Below are 20,773 nucleotides of genomic sequence, written 5' to 3'. Positions count from 1 at the left end.
GACAGCCAGTCAGCACTGCCCCTATGACTCCAGAGGTTCCCTTCCTTAAACCAGACAGCAATGCACATTATTATTTTGCAAAAGCTAAGAGATTCCAATGAGGAAGTTATGGATTGTTTATTGCTGAAATATTACATAATGCGAAGCACAGAGAATGCAACAGAACCAAGATTCAAATTCTCAATGGACTTTTATGATGTCTTCACACTTACAATGGTAAAGAAAACTCTTGGCAATTATAGCTATATTGTATCTACCTTCATTCTTTTTTTTTTTTTTTAATAATCTTGAACCCAATCCGTATTTTGCTCAAACAGTCAATTTGTTTATAAAAGTTACTAGCAGATGCTGGGATGGTGGAAAAAAGACCTGGGATAATTAAGTAGATATTTGAGGAAAGTTTTTAATACAATAAAAAGTATTTAAGGATAGGCATGTTTATTAGAAAGCAAGGACAACGAGTGCTGCGGAGAAAAAAGGGAGATAAACGACTGAACAGGAACTGATGACACTCCCACCTGCTGGGAGAGAGGCAGGGGCTCACAGGTGAGGGAAGCAGAGCATCAGGCGGGAGCATGCTCTGTTCTGAGGCATTTGGGCAGTAAGCGATTTTGGGTGGAGGTGAGGTTGTAAAACCCTGTGCACTGGGGGAATCTTGCAGGAACACCCAGGACATACAGAATTCACCCACTTTAGTACGCAGAGCCAGACACACGTAGAAAAATTACCTGAAGTTTGCTTATCTGAAGCAGTCCCCCAAAGCAAGTCTTTTGAGCATTAGGACTGAGAGAGAAGTCAACACGATGGCAACAGTTTACCCACCGTGTCAGCACACCCACTTCCACCCACCTGATGGTATTATCTGACGATCCGCTAACAACCAGCCGATCCCTGTACTGGAGACAGGCAATGCCTCGCTTGTGCCCATTCAGAGTACGAACAAATTCACAGGTGCTCGTGCTCCAGACCTGTACAACAATTAACAATACTTTTAAGAATGAATGCAGAAAAGTTCTCCCACAAGATACCTTAAAACAAAATCAGAACTTCTAAGAATGACCAAAGTACTTGATTAGGAAATATGCTGGGGAGGTTGGGGAACAGATTGGACAGCATAACATTTTCTTAGCTGTGGAGTGATAAAATTGGAATGAGGGAGCTGTGAAGTCTCCAAACCTTGAGATCTTCACAAACAGAATTTCTCCTGGAGGCTTCCAACATTCATTTGCCTGGAGGGAAGGGTTTGGGCCAGATTTTATGTTTTTACTCCAGCTGACATGTCAAACCCAATGTAACTGATGTGAAAAGGCTTCACCTTTCACATCCTCCTCTTTTCCAGCAGAGTTTCTCAAACAGCTCCATTTGTTTTGACACACCACTCCTAATATTATGTATGTGGAATAAATAATCCCCCTTTTGTGAAGCTGTCTGCAAGACTCAGATGTCCACAAACACACTTAATACAGGCCAAATGAGACACAAAGCAACCAATGTGCCCTGAATTAGTTTATTAGCTGCATTTGTAGTTGAATGGGATGACTAGATATCCAGAGGCAAAGGGTGAAGTTGAATCCCCATGTCACATTGTATACAAAAATTTACTTCAACATGGATCAGTGACCTAAATGAAGGAACTGAAACTACAACCCTCAGAAGAAAACAGAAGAGTAAATCTCTGTGAGCTTGTACTAGGCAACGTGTTCTCAGATATGACAGTAAAAGTACAAGTCACAACATCAACAACAAAATGGTAAATTGAATTTCATCATAGTTAAAATTATTTGTGTTTCAAAGGGACGCTATCAAGAAAGGGAAAACATAGGCTTCCCGGTTTTCACTTTCTTCCAGTGGTTAAGAATCCGCCTTGTAATGCAAGGGACACCGCCTTGATCCTGGGTTGGGGAAGATCCCATGTGCCACGGAGCAACAAAGCCCGTGCGCCACAGAGCCTGTGCTCTGCAACAAGAGAAGCCACCACAAGAAGAAGCCTGTGCAATTCAGCAAAGAGTAGCTCCTGCTTATCGCAACTAGAGAAACTCCACATGCAGCAACAAAGACCACCTCCACAGCCAAAAAATAAAATAAATTTTAAACTTTATCTGATAAGGGACTTGTAACCAGAATATGTAAAGAACTTTTGCAACTGAATAATAAAAAGACAAATAATCTAAGCTTTGAAATGAGCAAAAGATTTAAGTAGATGTTTCTTCAAAGAACTTATAAAAATGGTCAATAAGTACATGAGCAGATGCTCAACATCGTTAGTCATCAGGAAAATGGAACACAAAACTGCAGATACAACACTACTAAACACCTTCTAGGATGGCTATAATAAAAAAGACAGACAGATACACACAGACACACACACAAATGTTAGTGAGGATATGGAGAAATATCTGGGCTGATATTATGCAACATCTGTTTTATGATAGGGCCCAAATGCTCTTGGCTTGCAGACACTGGTCTTGCACAAATTAGTGTGATTGAGTGATGAGTGAGTTGCCACAAATCCTAGTTTTTCAGGTTGAAGGCTATCCAATCTGAAGTTTGATACAATCTAGTCTTGATGTGTGGAGCTAGATACTAGAATGCTGGCCAGTACAGGTCATAAAAGGAAGGTTTCTGATGAAGTCATTTTGGAAAACAGTTTGACAGTTCCTCAAAATGTTCAACAGAGTTACCATCCCAAGACAATTAAAAATATATGTACTTGCAAAAAATCTGTACACAAATATTTATGGCAGCATTATTTCTAATAGATAGAAGGCATAAACAATCAAAATATTTATGAACCAATGAATGAATAAACAAAATGTGGAACATCCACACACAGAATTTCATTCAGTCATCACAAGGAGTGAAGTACTAACGCATGCTACAAAGTACATGGATGAACCTTGAAAATACTACACTCAGTGAAAGAGGCCAGACACAAAAAGTGGCACACAATATACAATGACATTTACCTTACACATCTAAAACAGGCAGGGCTACAGACAGAAAGGAGACTGCCAGGGGTCAGAGGAAGAGGATAGCGGCTGACTGCTAACAGGCGTGAGGTTCTCAAGGAGGGTGATGAAAATATTCCGAAACCAGTGAGAGTCAAACACCACTATGAATATATGAAACCACTGCGTGGCATGCTTTAAAATAATCAATCTTATGGTATGTGAGAGATATCTCAATGAGGCTGCTCTAAGAATAAAAGGAAAGCTAAACGTTTTGAAAGTTCACAAGGATACTGGAATCAGCACTGCATGTAGCGTGTCTAAGGGATCGCCTGGGACTACAGCTGCTTATCACAGGTCTGCCTCACACTACATGTTGAGCTCCTTGGAGGCAGGGACGTGTCTCGCCCAACACTGCACCTTCAGCATCGAGCCCAGGGTCAATGACATGTCAGGCTCTCAAGGTTAGGTGAATAAATAAAATTCCAGCCCAGCGCGTCTGTAAAACAAGGCTCAACAAGAGTGCTAAGAGGGTGGAGTGAGGCAGTGATGGGAAGCGTCGGCACATGGCACATGTCCTGCAGGGAGTTCTCTTGCCATGAAAGGGTCATCAACAGTAACAATCTCCTTTCATGAGACAGAGGACTGCCCGTGACCCTTTTCTCAGACCTTGCCTATGAGTCTAGAAACAAAGAATGAGCATGCCTTGATAACTCACGAGCACAGATGAAGGCGAGTCAAGACCTCGCCAGATGTGAGGTTGGTGTAAGCCCCCTCGGCTTTCTCTGTGTGCAGAAGGGACGGGAGTAAACAGAGCTCTGATGGTGGACACACTCACTTTGATGGTTCTGTCACCAGAGGCGGATACTATGTACTTGTCATCAAAGTCAACGACATTGACAGCAGCCCGGTGGCCGACGAGGACCCGGCGCAGGGTGATGTCGGTGGCAGAGGCCATGTCCCACACGGCGATGGAGCGGTCCTTGGAGCAGGTCACCATCAGCCCATTGCTGAAGCGCAAGTGGAGCACAGCCTCGTTGTGGTGGATCAACGTGTTCAGAACTTCGCCTGTGTTCACATCCCAGACTCTAGAGCAGAACAGAAGAGCACAATGCTTAACTACCGAGACGACCAGGAAGAGACTCCAGAGTCTGTGCTCTGCAGGCTGGGAAAGTGTGGACTGCACACATGCTTGGTGATGGGACCTGACACCATGCTTAAAAGGAGCCCCCAGAAGCAATTTTTCTATCTGTGAAGAAATGTTCAGATGGTTTCAAAAAGGTCGATTCTGCCCAGGTATTCAGGGATGGTGTCTGCAGGCTTGTGCTGGTGACAAAAAACGATTCAAGGGATCATTGGGCTTTGCAATGAGCCCAAGATGACAGAGAAGATGGCTTGGTGGCTGGGTTTCAAGCGTGAGGCTCTCTATGACCTTTGGCAAGCTTCTGAGTCTACTGTTTACCCACTCAAACCGGAAACTGTGAGTCATGGTGTCTCCTCAACCACCACACCAGTCTATTTACCCAACCGCTTTATGGACAAGGTCAGTGTCTCCAGCTCCTTCAAGCCTGAGGGACGGGGTTCTTAGGGGCAATCTGTCACGTCATAACTTTTCTGTAACCGCAAACTCTTAAGGGTACAAGTTCACGTGGAGGAGAGGAGGAAGATTCACCCTTCTGGGGCTGAGACGTGATGTGTGTCGGCAGGAGCAGCCTGAAGCCCTGAGACAGGCAAAGGACACAGGCACGCTGGTGACTGTCTCTTAGGTGTGCCTGTAAAACAACCAAAGGCACTTCCTTTCGTCCAAATGGCAGGCCTTTCTCCAGCTACCAGCAGTCCAGCTGAGACTGTACCGGATTATCTCTAGGCTCTGGTGAACTCATCACTACACCAAAATCCAAAACTATCTGGAGTGAAAAACGTCCTTGTCCCAGGGGTTTAGGAGTAGATCCAAGTAAGGTTTCCTTTCTACTCTCAATCCCAACCAGCAATCTCAGCTTCCCTTCTCCTACAGAACACTGCCACTTCTGTCTTCATCACCCAGGCCTTGTGATGGCATCTGAGAACTAGAGCTACATAATATCAACACAGTCTTGAATGAAAAAAAACACAAGGCTCAAAATTAACTATATGAGTAAATTATTTGCCTCTCTGGCCTCAGTTTCCCAAAACTACACCTATATAAAAGAAGATACTATTTACCTATTTGGAAAGGTTTCTGTGAGAATTCAACAGGAAAACATCATACAAAATATCTGGAACATTATCTGGCACATTATTACAAGTAATGCAAATAACTGCCTCTGATTCTTTCTAGTATCCATAGGTTACCACCCGTCATACTCGCACAACACCCCGCCTCCTTCCTCTGCCCTCTGGAGCATGGTCTCCGGGGAAAAGCTAGCTTGATACGAGGTAATGTGCTTTTACAGGAAAGCAGGTTGCCATCTCTGTAACGTATGGTAATGGGAATAGGACCTACTTAACAAAGTTAGCTTTCCTGTCTACTTTGCTCTAATGCAGCTATACCAAAAGTGGTTTTTAAATAGAGCATACAAAAACATATACAGGGTATGTGTGTACTTTCTTGCAGAAGAGGGTATGAACCTCAATCTTCTCATGGAAGGTATACAAGTTCAGACTAGTGAAGCCATATCCTCACCTCACTGTGGAGTCTGAAGAGCCAGTCACAATGACACGTTCATCATACTGGAGACAAAGGACAGAGCCAGTGTGGCCCGTTAACACTTTCAAACATTCCAAGCTGGTTTTATCCCAAATCTATTGAGACAAGATCAACCACAAACAGTAATTTAGTATATCACATTCTGATAAATGTTTTTATCTCACCTTATTTTCTGAATCATAAAACAAAACAAAGCTGCATTCCAATAAATAAGAGCAATGAACATCAAACAGGTGGCAGACGACGAACAGGCAAGAGGTGGTATTGAACAACTTCCAGAACAGAGGTACTGTTTTGTTTCCTTTGTCCCTGTAACTACTGTGTCCATTATCCTTAGCAGCCTTACAAAAACAATTTTTAAATAAACTCTGCGAAAAGAGCTGGCTCACTCTCTGGAAAACAACATGGCAGTATCTATTAAGAGCCTTTAAAGACGCATACCCTTTAACCCATTACATTTGGTTACAAAAATTTTTAAATGAAAAATGTTCAGCATCTTACGAAAAATTTCACAGTAAATTATGGAGTTTTTAATGAGAAAATACACTGCTTTATTATGTTTTTCGAAAAATCAGACTAAAAGTCATCCATGTAGTGACATAAACACTATGTATGTTTTAAAGCAAAGATTAAAAGGAAGTAAAATGGTGACAGTTGGCTCTACACTCCGAGTGTTGTTTTTCTCCCTTTTGATCTTTCCAGTGGTTTCCAAGTTTTCAAGACAGTCCACAAATAATGGGGAAGATGGGAAGTGATTTTCTTCGAAGACAGTATTGTTAAAAATAGATTCTGTGGACCTATTTCTTGGGGTTTTCCTGGTGGTTCAGATTGTAAAGAATCCGCCTGCAATGCAGGAGACCTGGGTTCGATTCCTGGGTCAGAAAGATCTACTGGAAAAGGGAATGGCTACCCACTCCCTTGCCTGGGGAATTCCATGGATGAAAGAGCCTGGCAAGCTACAATCCACGAGGTCACAAAGAGTCAGACACAACTGAGTGACTGACTAGCACTTTCACCTCTTTCTTCCCTTGTAAAAATACTATCATAATTTGCAATGTTCCTAAAGTTAACTACAAATAGCCAATGCAAATTATGATAGCATGTTCTCACAAAAAACATGCATGCATATGTTTATAGTGGCTCTATTCATAATTGTGAAAAACTATAAACACAAATGTCCTTCAATAGGTAAATGGATTAACACACTGTGGGGTAACCATAAAAAGGAACTCTACTCAGGAATGCTACTCATTGTTAAATGCAACAATGTAGCAGACTCTCAAACGCACAATGCTAAGTATAAAAACCTAGAGGCAAAAGGTTTTACTGTGTGAGTCCATTTATAGGACATTCTCAAGGAGGCAAAATTATAGGGACAGAAAAAAAAAAAAGATCAGTAGTTGTCAGCACCTGAGGAACAAAATAGGTAAACACAAAGAAGCAGGACAAAGAATCTGGGGGATGGCAGAACTGTTCTGGATCCTGATTACGGCTATGGTTGCACAACTCTCAACTTTACACCAAAAGAGCATATGTAAATTATAACCAAAAGGTAAAAAATCACACATTTTCTTAAATATGAGAAAATAAGCTACAAACAACATGAAAAAAATTTTTAGAGCCATTAAACATTAAACACAAAGAAATGATCCAGTTTATCTACACAGAAAAGTGAATAAAAACAATATAAATTGCTCTATCATTCTTTTGTGTTATCAACTTAGCTTTTCACAGAAACCATAAAAGGTAATGACTCTTGATTTATGTGCAAGTTAGCAACACTTTCACCAGCTAACAAAATAACCAAGAGCCCTGTGATACTGAGATTTTCTCTACTTGCACCTAAATACAGAATACAGAAAGTGAATGTGCTTCGGGAAGGGAAAGAAGTGAGAGGATCCAGGGGTCTAGTGTTAGTAGAGGGTAGACAGCTGCCAAGGTTGAGTGAAACAGATAAAAACCAATCAGGAGGAAATGGAGAGACAGTTATATCTAGTGTCTAACATGTAACCACAGTTCTAAAAATAACACATACAAAGTGTAGTCATTCACCTTAATGGAATTGTCCCGCAGGCCGCTGATAATTTTCTCATCGTCGTACTGCAAACAGTAGACGCCTTTGCTGTTCTCAGAGCGGCACTGGATCCGCTGCAGGTTGTGCCGCCCACACCGCCAGTTAGACTCTATAGTCTGGGGAAAGGAGGCAACAGATGAGCTTCCGTGAATCAGCTGCTCCATGAGGGTACGGTCTTTGGCATTTCAGAACCAGCACACCATGGCTACCCCATCTTGGTCTGACAGCTGTCTGTGGGTAGGAATTAAACTCTTTTCCAAGTAAGACATTAGCCCAACAATATTTTTCCTCAAACGTTCGCTGCCCATTGGGCAACTATCACAAGATTTCCAATGAGTGTGGGTTGGGTTTGGAAAAAATGGCCTAGATACAATACAGTTCAATATGCTTAAACAACGCTATTTGCACCCAAAACATACAAACAAATAGTAACTCATTGGACCATTCTTTAATGCCACTTAAAATATTTGGCAGAAGACCACCACTAACATAACTATATACTAACAACCTGCGTATCTATGCAAAACACTGTTGTCTTGATCAGTGAGAAAATACACTGACAACTACCATGTGCTGACTACTACAGAAAGAATTGTGTCATCCATTTCTAATCTTCCACAGACTGAAGCTCCTTCAGAGTAAGAATGGCACACTCCAGTCCTGATTTTCATTCTTTCATCATTCATACAACACTTAACTGAGATGCTGTATACTCCAGGTACTGACTGACTGTGCCAGGCAAGGGGATGAAAAGATTGATAGGAAGCACAGCTGGATACACACTATATCACATTTATTTGGTTCAATGATTCACACATTAACCTTGGAAGGAAGTTCTCATTACCTCCCTTTTACACACAAGGAAACTGAGTTTAACTTGCCTGGGGCCACAAAACTAGTAACTGGATGAGCTGGAAACCACACCCAGTTCCTTCCTGACTCTGAGCCTATAGTTTTTCTTTTAAAATATGCAGTGTCCACAAAGTATAGAGGCAATGAACTATCCAAAAAGTATAGAGGCAATGAACACAGAACTTAGAAAGATCAATAACAACTCCACATAAAATATCAGTGTCAAATGAGTGATTAAAAACTGTAAGCCTGCAGGACTTAAAGGGTCTTATATAGTGCTATAGTGCTATGGCCTGAGACTAGAGGGCAAAGTTTAATGAGGAGGTGGGTCATGCCCAGAACACTAGACCTATCTCTGGGAGTGCATATCAGGGATTTTCAGGATCAAAAGACACAATGTTTCCACTAAGGACAACCAAAGTATAAATTCCTGATTCTTGAAATTAGGGGACAATAGGGACTACAATAATTGGTTATGCTAGTTCAAAAGACATATCTGAGTGGTTAAAAGCTTATTTAATTGCTTAAGTGAAGAAAGGAAATAAATCTCATCTTTATTCACAAAGTTAAGCACTTAATTACTGGCTCTTCTGACATCTAACAAACCACATTTTTTATTTTGAAGGCAACATGCTTCTGTATGCTCTAAAATGTTAGTTTACTGAATGTTATATGCCAGGTACCATGCTTCCATAATACTGTGCCATGTGTTTTATACAGCTTATAATATTCATTTGATCATCATGACTCTGAAGCCAAAATTATTGTTCTCATTTTACAGAAAAAGAATTGAGGATTGGGGATACTAATATATATATACTTAAAATGCTTTCTCATTTTTGGCCTTGGTACTTAGCACAGGAAGCCTGGAAATACATGCCCTGTTCTCAAAGAGTTCCCATACATGGCCTTGAGAGAGGGCAGGATCACATATTTCCAACAACCAGGGGGATGCCATGGAGGTCCCAAGAGTGAGAAATAGCTCATCTGTCCATCTGCTACCAAATCAGAGCTTCTTAGCCATCATCATCATCTGTAGTGCATCTATAAAATGCCAGACATAAAGCCACATTTCAAAAACAAAAAAAAAAAGTTGACTCCACTGTGGCTACTGCTATCAAGGTAGACAAAAGATCTGTCTGTATACGCAACTTTATAAAAAGGGATCCAGACAATAAAGAATCTCTGAAATTGAACTCAGTGCTGGGAACCATTTAGAGAAATGCTATATTTTTAGAGAGTGACTGAGCCACGTCAGCATGCTAGGCACACCAGGAGAATTCTGACTGAGAAGGCAGCTCTGCTGGTGACGAGTCTTACTCATGACCAATGACTCCTGGCAGTGGCTACCAGTATTCACGCTACACTCCTGAGGCCCAGAAGGTTGCTACTGAATGTGACTCCACATAAACCCGAAGGATTTCCAAGATGAATACATAACCTGTCTTCTCAATATATATGGTATTATTTTTAAAATTCAAATTGCCATTTTTAGTTTTAAAACATACACAATTGCTTTAAAATATTATTGAATCAGTAAATAGCTTTGCTACCCTGTATTTCAAAGAATAGAAAAAGCACATTTACTATCACTATTTTTTGGAAAAAAAAAATAATATTTTTTAACTTTGGTATGGGAATCCTCAAACTAAAACGAGTTTCCTACATGCCCTCCCACTACTCTAAAATGTTTTCTAGAACCCAGTGACTTGGTTATAGACTATTACTGTACTTAAAGTCCTGAGGACACAGCAGAGTGAAGCTGGGTAAGGCAACACGATCAGCCTATGATATACCCATCCCCTGAGATGTCTGGACAAAGAACACTACCCAACGTAAAGGGCCAAGCCAGACCTCTATCTCCAACTCTCAAACAAGAGCCAGAGGCCAGAATCTCTCAAAACCTCTGCTAGATAATAGGCTTTCATTCTAAGTTAAGTAGATGTTAGGAAATGGCTTAGCTTCTCAAACTGAGGAGGAGCCTAATTTTCTAGAATATATTTCCAAACTTTAAAAGAAAAATCTTACCAAATAATTTTTGATGGTCATTTTAGGAAGTTCCCATCTAGGGATATTTTAAAAATTATTAGGTTCCTGAGTCCCAAAACAACAGCAGCTTGTTTCAAAATGCCAGGAAAGGGACACTAAACCAGACCCGGCAGCTGACTGCTTCGTTACACACCAACCCTGTGTAACTCCGAAGACTTCACTCTTCTCCAGTCTCAAGGCCACCCACAAAAGAAAGCAACACTTCCTGCTGACTGTGCCTGCCCAAAATACTACCTACTACTATATTTGACGACCTCAACTCTTATTAGAATGCTTATATAAGCCAGGTCTTTTTCAGAAAAAAATAGACCTTTTAAAATGGAAGGCAGCCATTGTGGCAGAAAATACCTAGGCCAATTAGCAGTTCTGGCAAATGACTGGGGACTATTTGAGTTGCAGTTTTTCCTCCTCTGTAAAAATGGCAATTATATACATTCTCAGATCTACTGGAAGGATCAAATGAGATCACGTGTGTAAAGTGTTCATCACAGTGCCTACAAATGGCACCAGTGATGCTCCTCCCCGCTTGTAGAGAACAATGACCAAAAGGAGTAGGCGGTGACCAGAAAAAATCTCACCACACTGCCAGGAACTGCAGTCTCGGTCTCGGTTGATCGTCAACGCTGATCAGCCTGAGCCCTCCCCAACCATTCCTAGGAAGGGGCTCAGCCTTCAAATGCAACTCAACAATTGCCTTACTGTCAGCAACAGGAGTACAGGGCACACACAGGTGCGCCTTTTTAATGATGCGGACACCTGCCTTTCACTTGGACATCATCTGGTATGGCTACCGTAGAGGAGTATTTCATGTTTTTGAGAACTTTTAAAATCCCCTTACCCTGTGCAAATTTTCAAAATAACTGGGAAAGTAGCCATGATACACAGAGTATACAGCAGCATTTAAATTGGCAATAGAGTGAAAACAGATGTCTGAGTATGAAGGAATAACATTATTTTTAGAAGCCTAAACACAACTGGGTGGGTGGGCAAGTTTCGGCATTTTCTGGTTAGGACAATGTTAATATCAAGTCTGCAAACCACAAAAAAGCTCCCCACTTTCCCTGAATAAAATGTGGTTTATTAAAAGGTGCGATACAACACACCATCATTTTACTAGTGGTCTGTTCCAAGGAGAGAGCTTCAAAGGCTTTAATCCAGAGAATAAAAAAAAAAAAGGAAAAAGGCATTCTACATGAAAAGAGTTTGTCACTACTCTGAGATGACAAAGAGAAAAATCCAAGTTCAGAACATCAGAACTCTGACTGATTGATTGGGCCTACTATAACAACGCCCATCTCCCTGTTGGGGAACACCTAAGGGCATGGTAAGACCAAAGGGCTTTGGACTAAGAATCTTGGTTCTGACAATTTGAGAAATGAATTAAATCACTGTGGCAAAGTACCGAACAGTAAGCTCACTATTAACAATGATGATGATGGTAACAATTAAGACTCTAGAAAGCAATGGAAATATGAATATGGCTGTTTCTTTTAGGACTGTGCCTCAGGTTTTCCAGGAATTCCTTCTCAATTCAGAGGCACTCTAAACGCTCTCCCTCCCACCCTACCCCCTTCCCGTGTGTGTGTGCGCGCACGCGCGTGCACGTGTGTGGCAAGAATACCCATGAGAGATGAACCTTTGCAGAAAGCTATGAATTCTTATTCTCTCCGGATTTCATTTCTTATATTCTCATTTCCTGAATAATAAGGCTTGGCTACACTAAGCCAGGTTCCCTACTCTTCTTAAAACCCAGCCAATTCCTCTTGGGTCAGTGTGGAAGGGCAAGGTCATCTGCTTGTCAGAGCCAAATATGGGAATGTACAGATGACAGGAGCCAGCACATGAACTAGAACTGTCACGGTAGAGCAAAAAGGAGAGAAAGCAAAAGGTGCTGTGAACTGGCAACCTTGCAGAGTATGTGGGAAAAAACACAGACTCTAAGGTTGTGCATGGTATCTTGTAAGAATTACAAGCAATCAATAATCTATATAAATCACACAACACAGTTCATGAGTATACTGCAAGGGCTCAGAAGAGGGTATCTGTAATTACTGTAGTTTGCTTGTGAGGGCTTTATACAAGCCACATGGTAACAGCCAAGTCTGTGAGTCTCCCATTTGTTTGATCCATGAATCACTGAAACAACTCTTTACTTTGTGTGTCCACCCAGAAGATAAAACACACTTACAAAGGAGAGGTAAAGAACTCTATTTTGATGAAGTACCAGTGATCTCTAGTAAAAAAGCTGTACTGAGTGCAGAAGAATGTAAGGTTGATCACAGACTCAACTACCCACTGACTGTGTGATCATGGGCAAGCTATTTAATCTGGGTAAGCCTCAGATTCCTCAACTTTAAATCGGGACAGGGCTTACCCTTTCAAGTACTGTCCAGAGTGTAAAATGAGAAAATGCATTATAAAACACTTAAAGTATCTATGACAAGTAATCACTCCATACGTAGTACATTATTTTTATTATTATTACTGTAAGTGAATGTACCAAAGTATAAAACACCAACCCTTACACTAAGAGATATAGCCCACAAACATCTGGAGGAGACGCTTGTGGCCTACCAGTGGGCTTTCCTCAACCACACTCTAAGAACTGCTGGGTGGGCCACCGCGATATAGAGGTTTTGTGTCAAGCGGGGTTTTGCCCCATAGCTCTTTTTCCCTCACATCTGCCTCCTCCACTAACTGTAAAATATTATTTTAGCCTGAGGAAATGGTTATGTTAGGTGGTGTCACATACTGTCATGCCACAGAAAACTGAATTCATACTGTAGGTTATGATAGTACTCATGACAATTAAAATAATCTATGCCACCAAATCTTCAACCTGATCAAAGTCCTTGCAGAGTTCCTATTTATTAATGATTGATCTTAGACATCATCCTTCTTATAATAAAGGACTGACTAAAAACTATTCAAGGAAATTTGGAGATATGTTATAAAGAATAGTTGGGAGGAAAAAAGTAAAAAGTAATATAGTTTCTAAGATATATGCATAAGCAGTCTCAGTAAAACTACAGGGGTAAAAGACAATCCCTCTCACCTGAAACACACACACCAACATAAGCTAACACCACGTCTCAGTTACTAACAACTGTTGGAGCAATTTATTCTAAGCTGTGAACTGTCAACCAATCAATTAATTCCTAAATTTTAGGATTTGTCTGGCAAAAGCTTTAACTCACTTAAAGCTCTGACTTCCCTAAAAGGTTACTTTACAGCTCATTTTAGGGAACAGAATGCTCCAGACAACAGCTTGCGTTTGAAATAATGGCATTCCAGTCACATTCAGATTTACCATCAACCAAACAGTTCCATCAGTTCACATCACAGCTGCCTTAAAAAGAAGTGGGCGGCCACAAAAAGCACACGCTTCTCTATTAATGAATTCTGGCACAATAACTTTTATGTCTATCACCTGGGGCTGAGGATTACTTCACGTTTGCAAAGCCAAGTATAACTTTATGGGTGATACAGCATTGCCTAGCAAAGGTTGAACTTTTTTTCGCCAAGGAGGAAATAGTGAAGGAACCAAGACCTGCCAAGAACACATGTGAAAGAGTTAATGAGAAATGCCTGTGCATGTCTTTCCTGGTTCAAGCAAAAGGGCTAAATAATAAAACCGAACTAATTAGAACACAAGAACAATATCAAACATCTCCAATGTCTCTCATCAAGTTCACAGAGTTTTACTGGTCTGGGGAAGTTGCACTCAAATCCAAAATGGTCCACGAGTGTAATTTGCTGTATAAAAACCACTTAACTATTGCTTAGAATCATACTTGAGTCCTTTTAAGGAAAAAGTATGGGAATTTACAGAGGAAACTGAGGCCGTGCCTTCTCCAGTTCTCTAGAGGTGGCTCAAAAAGGTGAAACTATGTTTACCTGAAAAACTGGGCCTGGGATTTTGGAAATTTTATCAAATTAAAAAGGTAATTTTGGATTAAGGTTTCAATTAATTGGCAGCCTTGCAAAAGCATTTCACATTTTAGAAAAGTTAGACTTTTTAAAAAAAAAAAAAATACAAAAAGGCAATATCCACTCTGATGAATTACACATTATAATGTGCAGATTACACATTGTAACATATTTGCTCTAAGACTTCACCTTAAAAAAAAAGACCTATTCTATGATTTTTAGATCACTAAGACCATAAAAAAGATAAACCATAAAATTACCTCTATATCCTGGATAATCTTTGGGTATAATGACCTATAAAATGAATTGGGAGGGCCATCTGTTGGTCTGTTTTTAAACAGGTACTGATCCCTGGCAAATAAAAACAAACAGATGTTACATTTTTGCACATAAAAGGGTGAATTGTATTTAAACATGGTGCTTACAAAGTTGTATCTTTCAAGTCTTTTGATTTGCACTGAGCTTTAACAGTTCAAAAGCATGATTTCTGACAATTAAATGTACATGTCTGACATAAGTTCAACTTACAGTTCTTTACATGATCCTAACTTTTTATTTTCTGAATACCCAACACAATAATCTAGCCTTTCATTCTACAGTTCAATAAAAAGTGCTAATGTAGCTTTGTAAAAAATCTAACTTAGTACATATCACATTTCTTCCTATAAAGAAAACATAACCCTAGCCACCACTCACGCCACCACCTGTGTGTCCCAGCTGTGGCACTTTCTCTGTGCTGACTGGGCCAGACTACTGGCATGGACACAGCTATGAAGCTGTATTTCGGAGCTGAGGGGTTGTCTCTGAAACATCCTGCCTGTGTGTGCCTCCGGTCTTCACCCAGGATCAGTACCTAACAGCGAAACGGCATCATCTGACTGTCTCATGACTCCCTTTGCCATATCTGTCTCTGGGTAACGGTATAACACCTAAGGAAACTGTGACAGGGAAAGCACAAACATGCAGCTTTGAAACGTCACACTGCTTAAACTGTACAACACAGCCAACAGTTAAAAAATACAAAGGAAATGTGCATTTCAGAAGAGGGTATTCTAACAGCTTTAACTTTCCACCTCTCAGCTCTTGACCACGCGTCTTTCTCCGCTTGTTTAAAATAGGCCAACACATTAAGCTGGTATTTATAACTACATTTTTTAGTACTCAAACTGACCCTAGGTCAAAGAAGCTATCTTTCAAGGGAACAAGCAACCTGAATACTTACCACCCTCTTCTTTCTGAAAGTCCCTTCCACAGAGGGTCAGTGCGCACCATCCGTTCAATCAGCTTCTTCCAAAGCATCCCTTCAGAGATCACTCGCTGCCATTCTTTACACACCAGCTCTGCTGCGCACAGAGACCTGGCATCCAGGTAGGAAAGGATGTTCTCTGCTATGTGATCTAAGCCTTGCTCTACAAAATACAAAAAGCAATGAAGGGATAGAAAGGGAGACGGGAATGCATCAGCTGCCACTGCCTTAACGATAAGAGGATAATGAAATCCTGAACCAGGAAACATACTTGAGCAATATCAAAAGTTCTGCAGATACACATGTACATGAGTACCTAAACATACACACTTCTTTTTGGTTCTGATTTTTTAAGAAAAAAAACAACTGATGGTATCAGTTCCTGAGTGTAAAAGTCAACCCTAGGCAGTTCTATATTTGTCAGATGTTCTAACAAAATATTTATTTTCATTTTCTTTTACAGAACTTTATGGGGCAATGACACCCCAAATTTTACAGATGAGGCAGAGAGAGGTAAAAGGATTCACGGTTTCACAACTAGAGGATAGTGAAGTTGGGAGTGGAACTCTGATCTCTTCCTCTGAAGTCTGCATTCTTTCCCCTTTGATTTACTGCTTCTCATAACAAATCATCCCATTAATCCATGACCTATGTGAATCTCCTGGGGCTAAGGAGACAAAAAGGTGGAACACTAACTTACATGAAAAAGCTTATAAAAAAAAACACAACAATCAAAGAATTAAGTCAAGAGTACTTAGTTGTACTTTTGTCAATCATTTTTTTCTATCTCTTTCTTATGCAGGTAAAATCTCAAAACCATGAACCACATCCTAAAAATTCTAGACCCTTAGGAGGTTTAATCCTATACAATGCAAGTATCCTTTCAAAGACAACCAAGATTCAGGCTTTGCCTGATATTCAAAGGTAAGACGATCCCTATGGTCAACACTGTTGCCACCTCCACACTCCCATCCTGTGGTTCTGGACATGTCCTTCTGCAGCTACAAGAAATAAAGCTATCCCCAGGCCTCCTCTGTGCTGCAGTGGGAACAGTTAGAAAGCCCCAATTTCAAGTCTAGGTTCACCACCAAGAAGTCCCATGACATGAAACAAACACTGAAACGACACCGAAACATCCCTGCCCCTTGTTTTCTCTACTATATAACATGGCAATAGCCAATAACTAGCCTTTCTCATATTACCTGTATGAATCAACAAAGTTTTATGATAAGATTTTAAAGATAACAGAGCATCATTCAAGGTTAATATTTTCTTTTTTCACAATAAACAGAGGCAGTATAGTCACACTAACTTGACAGGGTCTAGGTAAATCATTAAACTTTCAGAGCCTCAATTTCCTCATCTGTATGAAATGAGGATAATAATTTGCCTTATTTTGAAAATATAACGAGATGATGTATAAAAAATGCTTTACTAACTAAGGTTTTTTTCCCACTCTTGAGTATTTACACTGTTGATTATGGTTTACAGGCCCTTCACATACTAGTTCCACTCTACGCTAGATCGAATACTCAAGTTATGATCTGATAAGGAAGACTAACTACACTGGGGTCACTATCTTTTCTTGTGCATGTCATTATATTATAGATAAGGCAATCAAAGATTACACTGCCTTCATCTAACAGCCATATCACAGTAGACTCCTAAGATGTTAGTAAGCTGAACTGAAACCTTAGGCATCTCACCATAAAATGTCTATTAAAAACAATTCCCCCTAATTTTTCATTGGTATGGCTAGGTTAAAAGGGGAGGGCAGCTTCACACAGAAATCTACAGCTATCCTCACTGTAGTTCACTTTCAAAGCTTTATCTGATCCTTGAATGCAGCCTCTACAATTCTGATTCTGTCACCTAGAAGTGTGGACATTCCACACCAGATCGGCATGATGGGCAAATGTAGTAAGTCTTCTTCCAAGCTGTTGGCAAACATGCTAAATGGGTCAGAACCAAGGACAGCACCCATGAGTCTATATTTCCCTTCAGGATATTATACATCCATTCACTAAATACCAGCCCCAAGCCACCAGTTCTGTAACTATCTGGACTGTCTACCGTTTCCCAGCCCACATCTCTCTATTCAGTCCTCAGATACTGGGGGAACTGCCACATGAGACGCCGCCACCTTTCCACCATCTGGTGGCTTTGCTGTGGCCGCTCTGTGTGTTCCCTTGCTGGCGCTCACTACAGAAAGCTGGCGCTGAGATTTTTTGTTTGCAAGTTGGCACTACCTGCTCTGCGTCCTTTTGAAACATACACAACCCATGTTCACTTTGGAAAAACTTTGCCTGTAAGAAAATATCTCTAAATCCCCAAACCTCAAGGCTCAAGAGATAATGACCTTTGACATTCTGTATCCTTCCAGGCTTAGACAACACTACACAGTCTTTTCAACAGCTAATTAACGTTTGATAACCCATTTGAGAATTCGGCCAGAATGAAACATCAAATTCAACAACCAGTATTTCCCAAATACACCGTCTCCCATTTCTCCAGTTCTTAAACACCAGGAAACTGGCTCGTCAATCATCCCTGGGTGCTACCACGCAGGAGATGACCAAACACAGCTGTGCAAGGTATATGTGCACAAGCATGCCCAGCAGCTCTGCCTGCGGTGGGTTTGCAATTATTTCTCAACGTTTCACAATTCTGAAAAATACCACCTTGGGTTCTGCCACTCTCCTGGCACACAACATCTTTAGGTCTACTTGTTACAGGAGCTGTGTGTTTCCTAAATATCCTTTCTTTCTTGGACAATTTTTCTACCCTTCCAGTTTAAAGCCATCGTTCTCAGTGGCAAAAGAAAAAAGGACAAGTTAAATGAGGAGTGACAATACGCTGTTTCTTCCTATCACCACTTCACCATCTATTCCAAGTACACTGTCCCTTCATTCTTCTCATTCTTGCTCCAAATAGTGGATTATTTTGTTTTTAACTCTCCCAAATTATGTAACTATTTTAGACAATTTCACATTATTCAGGGCTTGGACTTTTTGATACCATTCTCAAAGATTCAGGCTACCATTCTGTGTATCTCCAGGCCCCTTTCTTCCATCTAAGCATATTTAAAATGAGGGGAATTCACGGAGAATCACAGGGGGTTCTACTTGTGCCTCTCCACTGACAAGATAGACAAATTATCGATCTGAACTTCAAGTTTCAGAATCTCTCTACCTTCTTTGATCATATTTACTTTTACAGTCTCCAGCCATGGCCTAATAAACTTAGTTCTTCTCAATTTCCTAATTCTGGGGTACTTACTTATCTGACTGTCTTCTAGTTTTTACACTGAACATTAGCACACAGTCGCTTTCTAAGTTTATGCTAATTCCAATTATTAACCAAACTTAACTGGTTATAAACACACCCCTAACCAACATGCCTCTCAAATCCTCTGCTGAGAGAGAAAACAAACAGATAAGAATACATCATATGGCTGTCTTTTCAGGCCTTAATGGCTGCCACATCCCCATGGTCTGTATATTAACTGGGAAAGCTGCATCCAAACCTTCCACCTGGCTGGGTGGTCTATGAGCTGGTGCTAGGAAGCCTGTGTGGTTATACTTGAATCATTTAGGGTTAGTGATTTGAGAAATAGTAGCAAAAATAATTTCTGAATATTCTCCTCATCAACTGAGTCAGAATATGTAGATGGTGGGCCCAGGAATCTATCTTCTTAAGAATTCAGTTCAGTTCAGTCGCCTAGTTGTGTCCAACTCTTTGCAACTCTGTGGACTGCAGCACGCTAGGCTTCCCATCCATCACCAACTCCCGGAGCTTGCTCAAACTCATGTCCATCGAGTCGGTGATACCATCCAACCATCTTATCCTCTGTCATTCCCTTGTCCTCCTGCCTTCAATCTTTCCCAGCATCAGGGTCTTTTCCAATGAGTCAGTTCTTAAGAATTAACACCAGATAATTCCTACATGCTGGGAACTTCTGCTTTATAGCAACAATATCCCTTTTAGTCCTCACTGATGTTCCCCAACCTATGGGCGATCAGCAAGATTCTGCACAAGGAAACTCATTATTAGACACATACCTCCTACTCTTTCAAATGCCACTGGTCCAACCTAGCAACAGCTCAGTGAAATCTGGGGGACTGACTTCCTTTTGTTAATACTTTAAACTCACTCCATCTTTCAAGGGTGCAGCATGTTTCAGTCTCTTGGAAAATATGCCGGATATAGAGCCATAGAACCTCGTGGAAGCAAATCAGTTTTCCTTTTTGGATCTCAGTCTTCCATAAAATAAGAGTAATATTAAATGCTTAAAATGGATTATCTCCTATAATTGGCATGATAACCCTGTGAGATAGGCTATCAATAGCCTCATTTTATGGAGAAGGATCTTCCTAACCCTGTTGTGAAGGTTAATAAGAAGAGGTTATTCAGGAGTCAGATACAGAGCAGACACTTGATAAATACCAGTCTCTCTTCTTCCCTCTTGCAGAAATTGCCTTAGCTGGTATCACTGGTTAAGGAAGCTAAGCAGTATTCCCTTCCCTTGTTATTTTCTGCAGAGAAAACATGACATACCTTCCCCGGCAAATCGCTAAGCCTTCCCTAATAGCTTGGAGTAAATCTCATATTCCTTCAATACTTAAAGAACAGGAATCACACAACCTCTATTTGGGCACCTGGGAGTAGCTACTCCCCGGAGCCATGAAGACTTCGTAACTTTCTGGTTTAAAGACTATTCAGAACAAAAAGGTTACTGAATAAGGTGGCCCATTTGCCTAAGCTAAAAAGTGCTCTGAGGTGTTACAACTAAGCATTTTCTTAAAGTATCAATGTCTGGCTCTTATTCACTCTACAGTGCTGAGACTCCCCAGCTCCCAAAGCACCCCCTTCCCGAGGCAGTAAGAGGACACATCGTGGCCTCGGAAACCGAGTCCAGAACACTGCACACACAGCGCTGAAGAAGTGCTGCTGGTGCTAATTACACGCACCAGATGAAGGTCTGGAAA

The 20,773-nt window shown here is 40.8% G+C and overlaps 1 protein-coding gene across 8 annotated transcripts in view; it reads right to left on the bottom strand.

Moving 5' to 3' along the window:
- The window catches only part of FBXW11 (F-box and WD repeat domain containing 11), a 131,532-nt gene that overhangs the window by 12,905 nt on the left and 97,854 nt on the right, over nt 1–20,773 (bottom strand). For all 8 annotated transcript variants that reach the window (XM_055421814.2, XM_055421817.2, XM_055421820.2 and 5 more), the window contains 6 exons: nt 15,762–15,948; nt 14,800–14,890; nt 7,687–7,824; nt 5,611–5,729; nt 3,787–4,036; nt 850–968 (listed from right to left, as the gene is read on the bottom strand). In XM_055421814.2, coding sequence (XP_055277789.1) covers nt 850–968; nt 3,787–4,036; nt 5,611–5,729; nt 7,687–7,824; nt 14,800–14,890; nt 15,762–15,948 — 904 coding nt within the window. The remainder of the gene's footprint in view (nt 1–849; nt 969–3,786; nt 4,037–5,610; nt 5,730–7,686; nt 7,825–14,799; nt 14,891–15,761; nt 15,949–20,773) is intronic.

This window comes from Moschus berezovskii, chromosome 18 (genome assembly GCF_049115385.1).
Source record: "Moschus berezovskii isolate FMDL1 chromosome 18, NW_MosBer_1.0, whole genome shotgun sequence".
Classification (NCBI taxonomy): domain Eukaryota; kingdom Metazoa; phylum Chordata; class Mammalia; order Artiodactyla; family Moschidae; genus Moschus; species Moschus berezovskii.
Note: the sequence above shows the minus strand (reverse complement) of the source record. Positions and strands in the feature narration are given on the sequence as shown.